The sequence below is a fragment of the Lycium ferocissimum genome, chromosome 9, assembly GCF_029784015.1.
Source record: "Lycium ferocissimum isolate CSIRO_LF1 chromosome 9, AGI_CSIRO_Lferr_CH_V1, whole genome shotgun sequence".
In the NCBI taxonomy this organism is placed as follows: domain Eukaryota; kingdom Viridiplantae; phylum Streptophyta; class Magnoliopsida; order Solanales; family Solanaceae; genus Lycium; species Lycium ferocissimum.
Genome location: NC_081350.1, coordinates 35,502,279 through 35,515,771, shown reverse-complemented (window position 1 = coordinate 35,515,771; position 13,493 = coordinate 35,502,279). Strand labels below are relative to the sequence as shown.

The window sequence follows — 13,493 nt, the reverse complement described above, 5'->3', positions numbered from 1 at the left end:
TTACCTTTGGTACAACAGAATAGAGCTGTTCAATCATTTGCTTGCTTAGGAAGGCTGTTCCATCTGCTTTATTATTTGTACATTGACAATCACAACAAAAGTCTACCCTGTGATAATGTAATCATTACGTGCTCGAGACAATCATTTCACGTGGGGCCTACTGGCCAACTATTTTATATCTTCATTGCACTTTTTAGGTTGTCTTGGATTTACATTAATAGCTTAGGTGAAGTACTGTGTTTTGCTATTCCCTTATTGTAATGTTTGTACTTGTGTAGCTTCTTCATGTACTCTAAAATAAATACTACACAATTGTTATATAATTAAAAAAAAAAATCTTAATTTATTTTATTTAGATAAGTGTATTTTTACATAATCTAGAAATCATATTAAATAAATATATTAAATTAAAAATAATTTAATAAAAACATTTCTTACTCTCTCTGTTTCAAAACCTATTTCCTTTTTATGACCTAATAATTTGGAAACAAATTCACTTTATGAATGATTTATAGCCACACAAATTTTCAAGTTTCTTATTTTGAACCATAAGTTTCAAAAGTCTTCCCTCTTTCTTAAATGTCGTGCCCAATCAAATGGGTTCATATAAATTGAAAAGGAGGGAGTATTTTTTAGGGGTGAGTAATTTTTTTAAAAAAATTTGCCCAAACTAAAAACACCATATAATATGGACAGGAAGGAATATTAACATGATTTATGTAGAATTCCAAGTGCCATTTTTGTGGGGTTTTCTTATGATTAAGCTGTTTAATACGTATTAAGATTTAAGAAAATGATGTTTGTTTACTGATTATAATATTTATATTCTAAAAAATCTTAGATGCGTTTTAAATTAACCTTGAGTAGAATTATTTTTCAATGACTTAATTTTCAATTACAAAAATCAAATAACTAAAATAATTTTGATTAACTGAGATTATTATTCAGTTACATGGCTATTGTATTCCATTGTTATGTTTAGATATGAAGTATATACAACTTTCCACACTTGTGGATATCATTTATGGGTTTGGATGATTAATAGTGTCGCAGGGGCGATGCTCACTTTTAAAAGTTTCAAACTCCATTATACTGTGTCATTATTTTTTTATCCATTTGATACTTTAGGGGTGAAATGTCACGACCCAACCCCGTAGGCCATGACTGGTGCCCTAATTGGGCACCCATACACACCTATCAGACGCTACCTCGAATTATATCAAACGCATCAAGAATATCACAAAAGCCGACAAGGCGGTGTTTCAAAGTTAGATAATTTCCAGAAAAATTTCGGCAGAGTTTCCTTTGTTTTACTGACTATCCAAAACAACCCCCCGGCACGTAAAACACCAACAAGGCCACGCCGGCCACCAACACAACATATATACATATGCGGACCGGCCGCTCGCCCAAACACAACATATCCAAACGCAACCATACAAAAGTAGGCTCAACCCACAACCATGTCCATCTAAACAGACACGGGGCCCCGCCGTACCCATGACCGAATATATACAATGCAACGAATATATACCAAAAATATAAGCTCCGGACGAGAGGAGCACTCCAAATAAAGAAGGTGTCCTAAATCGGTGGATCACCAAACCGTGCGTCCGTACTGGCGGCATGAAACGCACCCCGACGAAAGCGGGTCGGACGGAATATGTACCGAGTATGCAAAGTAGAAATATACAATATATCAAATCTGAGTCATAATCGGAGCGGAAATACAGAAAGTGAGTACATATCCAAAATACCAAAACGTTTACTTATTAATAATATTTTTCTCAAGAAAACGAACTATGCATAGAACTCAGTGTCACCACATACCGCGGTCAAAATCCAGCAGCACTATCATATCACATAACATACCGCGGCCAAATACCCAAATGAATATTTGCGGCCAAATATCCAAATGCGCAATATCACAGACATACCGCGGCCAAATACCCGCGCTATATCACGTAACATAACATACATAACATAACATAACATACCGCGGCCAAATACCCAGCGGCAATATCATATAACGGCATACAAATCATTATTACACACCCAATAGAATAACTAAAGCGTACTATTATTTCCAACCCAAGGAAATAGTCAATTCAGATTTTCTCCGAATGTCCCTCGAAAGCATATCAAGCCCAACTTCAGAAATCATAATCTCGTGTCAAAATCACAATATGAGCAAATAAATAATTAAGTCTTTCAAAAATCCGATGACCAAACATATTTACTAACATCGAAAGTGCGAAAACAAGTTTCGATTTATCGATTAGTACATCAAAGCTACAATCTTAAAATCGTCCTTATGTGTCAAACTCGTATTATCAAACTCAATAAAGTAGTTAAAATAACTATTTTATAGTAATCGGAGCGATGGTCAAAAGTTCTCTTTCGAAATCTCACAAACATACCAAAAGATAAGTACAATAGTCATATTTGAAATCGTAATAATCATTACAACATTTGGAAAACGATTCTTTTCTTTTCGAAGACATAATGGTTCATATTTTTATCAAGTCATGCATAAGAGTGCCAAGAATTATATAAGGTTCATATCCTGCTCGGATTTCGAATTTGGAATTCCCTTAAGGCTCTAATCTAGCCTATGTAAAACTAAGGCATGCCAAAAGAAGGAAGGTTGCTTTACATACCTCGTACGCACCCCAAGATAGCCAATCTAAAGTCAATCCCAACCTACGCCTTCTCCAAGGTCTACAAATATGCCAACGAATATCCAATATTAGACATAGGCACTTAAGCGATTTATTCCAAACTAACTCTAAATTCTATTTTTCCCCCGTTTAGGCCAACCCGAGAATTTAACTCGCTCAAAATCAACAACAACAACCACAATAACCAACCTAGCAACATCAACATCCAACTGGAAAACAATACAACAACAATAGCTTCCTTTTCCATTATTTAAAACCTTGCAAAATATTCCGTTTCGTGAAACATTCAAGCCGCAATATAAATCATACATTCAATTACCAACCCAACTCTTTACCAACAATATTTAAAGACATTCTAAACAATTCACATAACATTCCCAACGATCCAATAATTTTTTTTTTCCCACTTTGGCCGAAAACAGTCCCCCAACCGAGAACAGCCCCTTTTTAACACATTCCTCATTTTCAAATCATAATTTGTATCGACAATTCACAATATAACGATATCATTTTTCATGGATATACAAATTACGTCAAACGCACAATAAGCCTCCAATCAGCCCGTAACAATTCACCATATCATTTTGGGACATTAAACCCTCATTTCCAACATAGGTCATCACAACAACCATAAAAACGCTAAGCGACATTAGTGTGTTCTTTGGCATATAGCACGACCCATATTCATCTATCACTACACATAGACATATATTGATGATTCTTAGCCATCCTACACACTACAACAATTTAACATGCTATAAGAAGTTTATTCAATAACCCAATCACAATACCCATTTACACGCTAGCACACCCATCACACAACCCACTTCCAATCATACTATATTTTATGATTTTTATCCACATTAGCATACTACAATACGCATAAAACATTTATAACCCATAAAACAATACCAAAACTCACCTTTCTTCTTTATTCCACAAGAAGGCTAGGGTTTGCGATTCACCAAACGGACAACTTGATCGCTCCAAAGACACTTCCACGCTACTTAGTGGACCTCCAATTAGTGGGTTAACACCAAGAAATTATTTTTGGGAAGGCTAGAAACGGGGTTGGATTTTTCTCCCCTTGGCCGTGAGCTTGAGGAGTGGATATTTCTAAGAGGTGAGATGAAGAAGGATGAATACTTGGTCATCTTTTAAGTCTATATGTATTGTACAAGTGATCATTAGTTGTGGTTAAATAAATTTGACCACAAAAATTGTGTGGGCCATTTAAGGGCCTTATTTTGTGCAAGATTTTTGATTCCAATTATAACACTTTTGTCCCAAATTTTCCTAATTGCTCCATACCAACAAATTATAACAACTTATGTCTCAAAATAAAATTCAACGGTCAAAAATCCCGACTTTATCTCCTGGAATAGTTTTGTCCTTAACTTGTCATAATTAATCCGGATTGTTCCAATGTACAAAAATACGGGTTCTAACATGAAATCATTTACTGTTGAAGCCATGACTTTCTCAATTATATATCCTTTCTTAAACATGCCGTATTTTACTATATATGTGGGTTGTGGCTCTTTCGTGGAAAAAAAAAGCAAGTGGTGAATTTTGGTGAGCACAAGTAAGTGGAGAATTTTGGTGAGCACACTCTTGAAAGAGTTAAAGGGGTTGTTTGATTATTGGTTATGAATGGAGTTACTAATGTCATGTTTGATAGTGTTTAGTTGTTTTGTATAAAATTTAGCATGCCATACAATGTTTACTTACCATTTTATAATCCCACATAAGTAACACATGTATAAGTTATGAGTCAATTTATGTATTATTCTATCCAGAGTAGAAGATGGAATAGCTCATACATAAATAACTAAACTTTGCATAATTAATCGCAGGATAACTCTAATCAAAGAACCAAACCAAATGACCCGTAACTGTTTCAATACAAAATTCAGTCAATCTTTATGGTTATGTATACTGATCCCATCTCATTGAAACCTTCATATCATATCTCTGCATAGAAGTATCAAAGATAAAATTAAAAACACAGATTAATATTATAATTAGAAAATACTATAAATTTAACAGGAAGACTTAAATTGTTGGGCGCGTGCTAGCACACGCCACCGGCATCTAGTAATTCTAGAAGAGGGTGATATAGGGAAAATATTTTAGTAGTCAATTTTCTATCTGTTTGTCATGAAACAAAAATCTAATTAACTACTATGGAGGTCATTTGGAGCATTTTTTTAATATATATAGGTGAACTTTCAATATTTTTTTTTCTTTTAATTTTTTTTTAATAGGTTCGAAAACTTCTTGTACAATAAATAGGCAATTATTACCTAGGTTTTGTGATGCTCATGACATGCTTAGAGTTATTGAGGGCAAGGAGAGTATATCCAAGTTAAACGTTCTCACTTGAAAATTTATGCACTTGCACATGATCTTTTATCTTAATAGGACTATAACTAGCCTCTTATCACCACAAGAATTTCCGTTCATAATCACACGAGATTACAGCAGGACAAATAATACTTGTATCTGATGCACAATGCAAGGTATAGCAAAGAATGGCTTCATAAAAGGCGATACCTTTAATATTACATACAAATACACTTCCTTACTTCTCATGAAAGTGATCTACATCAGCAATGCAAACGATTATGTGAAGCTCCACATAAAAGTGAACATGCAAGAAAAATCCTCCACAAGATCTTATGTTTATAACCACACGAGATTGCAGCAAGACGAAAAATACATATATCTAATGCATAATGCAAGGGGGGTATAGCACAGATAAGAGATTTTTTAAGTATATTCCAATGGTCATTTTCTGGCCTTGGGAATCAGAAGCAGCGGTTCTTTCTTTTGCAGTGTTACTCCAAACTTTTCATGCATGTCTAGCTCAGCGGGACATTTTCCATGAGGAAGTTCCCAATCAAAGAAATGAACAAGTGAAGCAAGGACTAACGGAATCTTTATTGCAGCCATAGGTAGGCCCGGGCATATTCTCCTTCCAGCACCAAAAGGTAAGAACTCAAAGTCATTCCCTTTGAAGTCCATATCGAAACTTAGAAACCTCTGTGGTCTAAACATCTCTGGTTCTTCCCATATTGAAGGATCCCTCGCGATAGCCCACACATTAACAAAGATTTGAGTGTCTTTAGGTATTGTGTAACTCATCACTTGGCAGGTTTTGATTGCACGATGTGGAAGCAGCAATGGTGCTGGAGGATGCAACCTAAGTGTTTCATTCACACAGGCTTGGACATAGGACAACCGCAGCAATTGAGATTCTTTTGGGTAATCACTTTCACCGAGCTCTATCTTGAGTTCGTCTTGAACTTTCTTCATTGACTCTACATTTTTCATCAGTTCTGCCATCGCCCACTCGATTGTTGAGGTACTGGTGTCTGCACCAGCAGAGAATAACTCCTTCACAAGGTTAAAAGGAAACTTGTTATGTACTACATTCCAACAGAGAACTCGAACTTTCTTGAATATAAGAACTTCAAAAAGAGAAGTGCTATTTGGTTCAATGCATCGGTAGCAGTCATGTTACAGCAGTGAGACCTATCTATAACAGCCATCCTCTATAACAACATTTCACTATAACAACCATGTTTTTTGTAGAACCAATCTTTCATGTTACGTCATATTATATGTTCTCTTTAACAACATTTTGCTAGAGCAACCAAAAATATCAGAACAAATGACGTTGTTATAGAGAGGTTTAACTGTATATGCACAAAGACTAACATGATTACTTTCATCTTCATTTTTCAGATACTACTAAAGAGTAACTTGATCTACACCAGAAAATGAATCTCCCAGAAAAAATTCTGAGAGAAAGAGAGGGAACAAACCATAAATAGCTGGTGGATACGATCATTGGTAAAACCATTATCAAGGAGAGTTTCCAAGAAATCTTGTTGGCTAGAAGAACCGTTCTCTCTACTGTTCCTTCTTTCTTGAAGAATCGGTTCCCACTTGGAACAAATATTTGTGACTAAATCTCTAGATTTTTTTCGCAGACCTTGAAGATCTAATTTACCAAAAATTGGATAAAAATCAGATATATTTGGAGCAGAGGCCACATCCACAACCCCCCTTACAAGACTCTTCACCCCACCATCTTCTTTCTCTTTCTCCAAGTTAACCATATCTCTAGACATCATAACATTACTCAGCATGTTGAACACAGTTGCAAAGACTAGCTCTCCAAGATTCACCACTTGACCTTCTTTTAACCTCAAGAATTCTACCAATTCCATCACTTTTTTCTCCCTCAAACAAGCTTGAGACTCCAATACTTTGCCCGAGAAAAGCTCAGTTCTGCATAAAGTCCTCAAGTATCTCCATCCATTGTTACATTCAGAAGTCCAGCCCATTGATGTCTTGTCAAGATTTGATCCTTTAGATGGAGCAGCATTTGGAACATGTCTACCAGACAGGATTCTATCATGGGTTTTGAGGATTTCTATAGCTGCAGAAGGTGATGATCCAACAACTAACCATTGAGTTCCAAGTTTTAGGGACATAAGGGGACCATAAGTTTTTGCATAATTTGTCAGATTTATGTGAGGCATTTTTCCCATATGAAAAATGTTTCCTAGGACTGGCCATGGTATTGGTCCCGGTGGAAGTTGTGGGATTTTGTTGGATGATTTGAAAACTTTGAAGAGAAAAAAAATTAAGGGTAAGAGGAAAAACGGAAGCAGGAAAAGAATTTCAGATGGCTGAGCCATGACTGCAAATAACCAAGTTTTTTTATTCTTTCAAATATATTTTAGTGTAGAATTCTCTAGTAGATTTACTGAAGTAACCTCATAAGCTAGTCAAAATCCTGTAGTCAAAAGTACTTATCTACGAGTTGTGGAGCAAGTGTTTTTGCGCCTAACTTGTATTATTGTGAATGGAAAGTGATTGATTCTATAAGATGGTGATATATGGGAAGATATTTTAGTCAGTTTTCTCTGTTTGTCATAAAACAGAAATCTTACTTAAAAACTATGGGAGGTCATTTGGAGCATTTCTTTTTTATATAGGTAAACTTCCAATCTTTATTTCTTTTCTTTTTTTAAAAAAAAATAATAGGTTCAAAAACCTCTTGTACAATAAATAGGTAATTATTGTCTAGGTTTGAGATGCTCATGACATGCTAAATAGGTAATTACACGTTCTACCTAACAACGCTACTCCACTATTTTAGCACATCCATCTTAGCATCTGCATCTGCATTTCTGCAACACTCATCTAGTGGATATTGTTCCATTGTCATGGAGGGCAAGGAGAGTAATCCAAGTGAAACATTTTCACTCGAAAATTTATGCACTTGCACATGATCTTGTCTTAATATATAACTTGCCTCTAATTACCCCAAGAACTTCTGTTTATAACTACACAAGATTACAGCAGGACAAAAAATACTTGTTTCTAATGCACAATACAAGGTATAGCGCAAATAAGACCATTGGTAATGCACATCCCAATGGCTTACTCCAAAACTTTTCATTCATGTCTAGCTTGAAAAGAAAGAAATGAACAAGTGAAGCAAGAACTAAGATCAACTGTATTAACGATAACCAATTGCTCCTAAATGAATCTTCAGCCAACAGAATGACGCAATCTGGTAAAACATGAGAAGATGATACCTTTAATATTACATACAGATACACTTCCTTACTTCTCATGAATGTGATCTACATCAGCAATGCATACGATCCTTTGAAGCTCCACATAAAAGCGAACATGCAAGAAAACCTTTCATTCAATTCTAGTTCTTGGCGGTCTTATCTAGTACAGGCAAACAATTGAATAAGATCTCAGCTGCATGGTCCAACTCTTGCTCTGTGATGGTCAATGGAGGTACAAGCCTCACAACATTTCCTTTTCCCGCCGTCAATACAAGCAGGCCAGATTGTTGACATGCGTCAACCAGCGGAGATGCTGGTACATCAAGGTCTATCCCAATAATAAGCCCCGCGCCTCTTATTTCTCTCACATGCGAGTTCCCTCCTAATTTCTTAACAAGCAATTCCCTGAAATTTTTACCTTTCTTTGTGACACTGGCAAGGAAACCTGGTTCGGAGATCTTGTCCAGCACAGCAACTGCAGCATTGCAAACAAGAGGACCGCCAGCAAATGTGCTACCATGATCCCCATAATTGATGGCAGCAGCAACTCTTTCAGTTACTAACACTGCTCCAATTGGTAAACCTCCTGCAAGAGGCTTTGCAAGAGTCATTATATCTGGGTTTATGCCATAAGCTTCGTGCGCCCAAAGATGACCAGTTCTTCCTAGGCCGCATTGAACCTAATAAAAGAAAATACAAGTAAAAGATTTAGTACAGTGTTGTGCTTTAACACATTCCAATCCAAATTAATACCTGAAAAGATCATTGTTACAGTAGGAAGCAGAGCGTTACAGCCCAAGAAGTCATATTTCTTCGATTATTTATTTATCTACACAATAAATATAAACCAAGCTTATCCAATATATTGCTCATAGAGAACCTTAATTCTATATACCAGCTTATGGTGGATTGAGTATACATAAACAACAAGAGCAGTAAGTTTTTTCCTTATGAAGTAATTAAGAACCACTATTCATTATTGAACTGATAATAACAAGTACAATCCCTGCACAACTTATTTCTCAACCAAATGATCCCTAAGTGCAATATGCTGAACTTTTCTATGCATTTCACTATGCAAAACTTCTGGCAAACATTTTCATATCATTTGTTTTGATGAATTCATGGGCTAAAGTGGTAGCAATGTAATCTGAAAAGTTTCTTACCTCATCAAAGACAAGAAGAGAACCTGTACCATCACAGGCAGTCCTCAGTGCTTGTAAAAATTCTTTTGTTGCACTATATATGCCACCTTCACCTTGGATTGGTTCGACAAACACAGCAGCTATTTTACCGCTCTGAATTAGTTCTTTTGCTGCTTGAACATTGCCATACTCCAGGAAAGTAACTCCTGGCATTACAGGTTCAAAAGGTGACCTGTAATGTTCTTTGCTTGTCAAAGCAACAGCACCCATGGTCCTTCCGTGGAAGCAATTGGAGAAAGCAATAAACTCCACAGGAGGTTGTTTCTCATCGGGATGCGAGAATCTCTGAAACTTCCTTGCAAATTTAATTGCAGCTTCATTTGCTTCCGTTCCAGAGTTTGACAAGAAAACACGGTCTGCAAAAGAACTAGCAACAAGGCGTTTTGCAAGCTCCAGCTGTAAGAAATAATAGAACGCTATGTTAGTGATATATACAAAGATCCTTTTGCAAATGAAGCCTCAATTATTAATCATATACAGAGTTACAGGTAAGAAGGTAAATAAGTTGCTATATCAAGTTAGAGACATATCAGAACAAGCATGTGAGGAAAGCTCTGCTGAATAAGACCCCTCTTTCCACCGCCTCCCAAAGAAGCTAGAAAAGAAGAAACTTAGGATGTGTTTGGTATGGAGGAAAATGTCTTCCAATTTTCCCATGTTTGGTTGGTCAAAATATTTTCTCCAGGAAAATAAGTTCCTTAAGAATAAGGAAAATGACTTCCCGGGAATAGGAAAACAAGCACAAGTGGACTTCCAAACTCATTGTCCCTTTCCCACCCCCAACAGCTCCCAACCCCCACCCCATCCCACTCCCAACCCCACTCTTGGGTCAATATTTTTTTGCTTATGTACCAAACACTAGAAAATAAGTAAGAAACGCGCTTATTTTCTAGGAAAACATTTTCCTTCATTACCAAACACATCCTTACACTCTACTAGTAAGTTTTAACTTCTTCATACCATTCAGTTGCACAAAATGAATCCACAATAAGATACTGCTATTTCTTTTTAATCCAGAACCATATATACTCTGACTCTATTCAAATAACACACACTCTTCAAGCACACCAAAATAACAAGAACAATTAATAGAATTGGGTAATATTCCTTGTCCTCATTCTGACTATTTAAGAAGCCTAAACAACAACAATTTCCACTACACCTCAATCTCAAACTAGTAGGCTTTCCATATGATCATCAGAGGCGGAGCTAAAGCTTCGCCTGCGGGTTCGGGAGAACACATTATCTTTGGCTCAAACTCTGTATTTGTGTTTAAAAGTCCACTTAATCTGTATATAAAATTATCAAGAACTCACTAAGCTGCGTTTTCTAGAATTCAGAACCCATAAACTCAACATCCCAGCCCTGCCTCTGATGATCACTTATATCCATCACGATCTATTTCAGCCTGTTTCATTCCAAGACTCTAATTTTTTCATCTCTATGCACTATAAAATTCCCGGACAAATAAAGGAAAAGAAAATTTGTATCCAGTAAAGAAACTACAAAAAATGAAGGAAATTTACCGCCATATTTGTGTATAAACGCCTTTTATACACGATTATACACTTTTCATACAAGGTTGATACATTATGTATAATGCTCCCCCCCCCCCAAGGTATAATGTTGTATAGAGCATAGTTTCCCCCCAAAAAGGGACTTTTTAAAAAATATACAGCCCAACATAAAATATCACCCCACGTAGCCCAATATACAATATTATACAACATTATACCTAGGGAAAGTATTATACATAATGTATCAACCTTGTATAAAAGTGCATAATAGTGAATAAAAGGTGTTTATACACAAATATGGGCTAAACCAGGTAACAAAATCAAAATATGGGCTACGTGGAGTAATATTTTCTCCTAGTAAACATAGAGCTTAATTTTCCCTATTGTGCACTATGAAAAAGATTAATTTTTGCAATCAAAATATGAAAAAAGATGCAAAATAAGAGCTCAAAAAACTGTACCTGAGGTAGAGTATAATAAAGATTGTTGACATGGGTTAAAAGTGTATAATAGTGTATAAAAGGTGTTTATACACAAATATGGGCTAAACTGGGTAACAAACTCAAAATATGAGCTATGTGGCGTACATATTTTCTCCTAGTAGACATAGAGCTTAATTTTCCTTATTGTACCACTATAAAAAAGATTAATTTTTGCAATCAAAATATGAAAAAAGATAGCCCAAAAGGTGTACCTGAGGTAGAGTATAATAAAGATTGCTAACATGGGCAAAGTATACAAGAAATGTAGGATACATGGCCGAGCCGTTATAAAAAGTTAATGGTAAAGGATAAAATAGGATTATCAGATAATAAGCAAAGACAAAATGAGAATAAAGAAAAAGGTAACGACGCAATGACACCAAATCAATTGTTACATAAAATGGGACTTTTCGTCATTACTAACAGTGGATTTAACGATACGATAAAATTAAAGTAACAATGAAAACAAACATTATATTTAAACTAACTAACACAATACAAGACAATAGGTAACAACCATCCAAAGAAACCGTAAAGAAGTGAAATTTTGTAATTTAAAAAAATTGCAAAAAGTGGCCTAAAAGGTGTACCTGAGGTAGAGTATAATAAAGATCGCTAACATGGGTAAGTATACAAGAAATGTAGGATACGTGGTAGAGCCGTTATAAAAAGTTAATGGTAAAGGATAGAATAGGATTATCAAATAATAAGCAAAGACAAAATGAGAATAAAGAAAAAGGTAACGACACAATCACACCAAATCAGTCGTTACATAAAATGAGACTTTTCGTCATTACTAACCTTGGATTTAACGATACGATAAAATTAAAGTAACAATGAAAAACAAACATTATACTTAAACTAACTAACACAATACAATACAGGTCACAACATTTTGTAATCCTCAAAAAAAATTTGCAAAAAGTGGCCCAAAAAGTGTACCTGAGGTAGAGTATAATAAAGATTGCTAACATGTGTAAGTATATTAGCTTGTTGAGTAACAGCTTTAATCCAATCAGGATCACCATGTCCAAGTGCATTTACAGCAATACCAGATGTCAAATCCAAATACTCTTGCCCTTCAATATCATACAATTTACATCCTTTGCCACTTGACAAAACTAATGGTGCCCTTGCATATGTACCCACAAATACCTTATTAGATTGTTCCATTACTGAGTTGGAAATATCCTGTGCTTGCACTTCCATGTTAAGGCAAGAGGTGATTCTAATACCGTTGGATCTTGCATTGTTGTATGGACGGTGAAGATGGGTTGATGATGAAATTGAAGAAAAGTTGTTGTTGAGGAAAATAGATGATGAATAGGTCATTGTTGATGAATGAAAAAGATTTTATTTTTACACAAAAATATGGAGAGGATTTCACCAAGAAGAGTCTTTTTTATGATAATAAATTAGAATAAAGTTGAGATTTGAGGTATTTGTAGAAGTATGTAATAAGAATAGAAAAATGAAATGGAATCCCTAAAATTGATGAACACAATCTCACGTTGTCCAGTATGTGGCACGCATCTCCTGTCGCTTTCTCGATTTGCAGGGTAAACATTTTTTTAGAAACCCTAGTTGTGCCTTATTTAATAAGCTAGTTTTTAATAATCGATCTGCCCAACTTTTTAGTCAAAAAAAAGAAAGGCCAGTATATACCCTGTGCTATCGGAAAAGGTTCAACTATATCCTCCGTTATATTATGAATTCAAATATATTCCTGCAGTTATACTTTAGACACAAATATACTCATTCACCATTAAAGTTGACTAAGGTGGAGTTCAATCCCACATGAATATTAAAAAACCCATCGACAGATACCTGTGATCGTCTACTTCTTTCACTTGAGCATCTAAAGTGACCCTTGTTTCATTTAAACACTTCAGGTGGGTCATTCCTATTCCACTTAGACACTTTTTGCAATCGTTATCTCCTGAGCAAAACTAACACCAAAGCGGGCGCCACCTCACCGCACATCCAACCAACCCAAAAGCCCCAATTT

General features: G+C 35.6%; 2 protein-coding genes across 3 annotated transcripts; both read right to left on the bottom strand.

The window, feature by feature from the left end:
* Positions 1-5,220: 5,220 nt before the first annotated feature.
* LOC132030462 (probable (S)-N-methylcoclaurine 3'-hydroxylase isozyme 2) lies at positions 5,221-8,023 on the bottom strand. The gene is made up of 2 exons (XM_059420105.1): positions 6,512-8,023; positions 5,221-6,080 (listed from the first exon to the last, which is right to left on the bottom strand). The coding sequence occupies exons 1-2, from the start codon at positions 7,391-7,393 to the stop codon at positions 5,472-5,474; spliced, it is 1,491 nt and encodes a 496-aa protein (XP_059276088.1). The 5' UTR covers positions 7,394-8,023; the 3' UTR covers positions 5,221-5,471.
* Positions 8,024-8,194: 171 nt separating this feature from the next.
* LOC132030463 (acetylornithine aminotransferase, mitochondrial-like) lies at positions 8,195-13,048 on the bottom strand. 2 transcript variants are annotated; one of them, XM_059420107.1, is made up of 3 exons: positions 12,428-13,048; positions 9,448-9,882; positions 8,195-8,961 (listed from the first exon to the last, which is right to left on the bottom strand). In XM_059420107.1, exons 1-3 carry the CDS (start codon positions 12,815-12,817, stop codon positions 8,422-8,424), a joined length of 1,365 nt encoding a protein of 454 aa, XP_059276090.1. In that variant the 5' UTR covers positions 12,818-13,048; the 3' UTR covers positions 8,195-8,421. The 2 variants fall into 2 exon arrangements, with proteins under 2 accessions (XP_059276090.1, XP_059276091.1); XM_059420108.1 differs by lacking the exon at positions 12,428-13,048 and adding an exon at positions 11,698-11,775.
* Between the last annotated feature and the right edge of the window lie 445 nt (positions 13,049-13,493).

What these genes read in the sequence shown, in the direction of transcription:
- LOC132030463 (XM_059420107.1), bottom strand. Translation starts at nt 12,817, where the DNA reads ATGACCTATTCATCATCTATTTTCCTCAACAACAACTTTTCTTCAATT. An exon ending in TTTATTATACTCTACCTCAG is followed by an intron (nt 9,883 to 12,427) that starts GTACACTTTTTG and finishes TATTTCTTACAG; the next exon opens with CTGGAGCTTGCAAAACGCCT. An exon ending in CTCTTCTTGTCTTTGATGAG is followed by an intron (nt 8,962 to 9,447) that starts GTAAGAAACTTT and finishes TTCTTTTATTAG; the next exon opens with GTTCAATGCGGCCTAGGAAG.
- LOC132030462 (XM_059420105.1), bottom strand. Translation starts at nt 7,393, where the DNA reads ATGGCTCAGCCATCTGAAATTCTTTTCCTGCTTCCGTTTTTCCTCTTA. An exon ending in GTATCCACCAGCTATTTATG is followed by an intron (nt 6,081 to 6,511) that starts GTTTGTTCCCTC and finishes AACCTTGTGAAG; the next exon opens with GAGTTATTCTCTGCTGGTGC.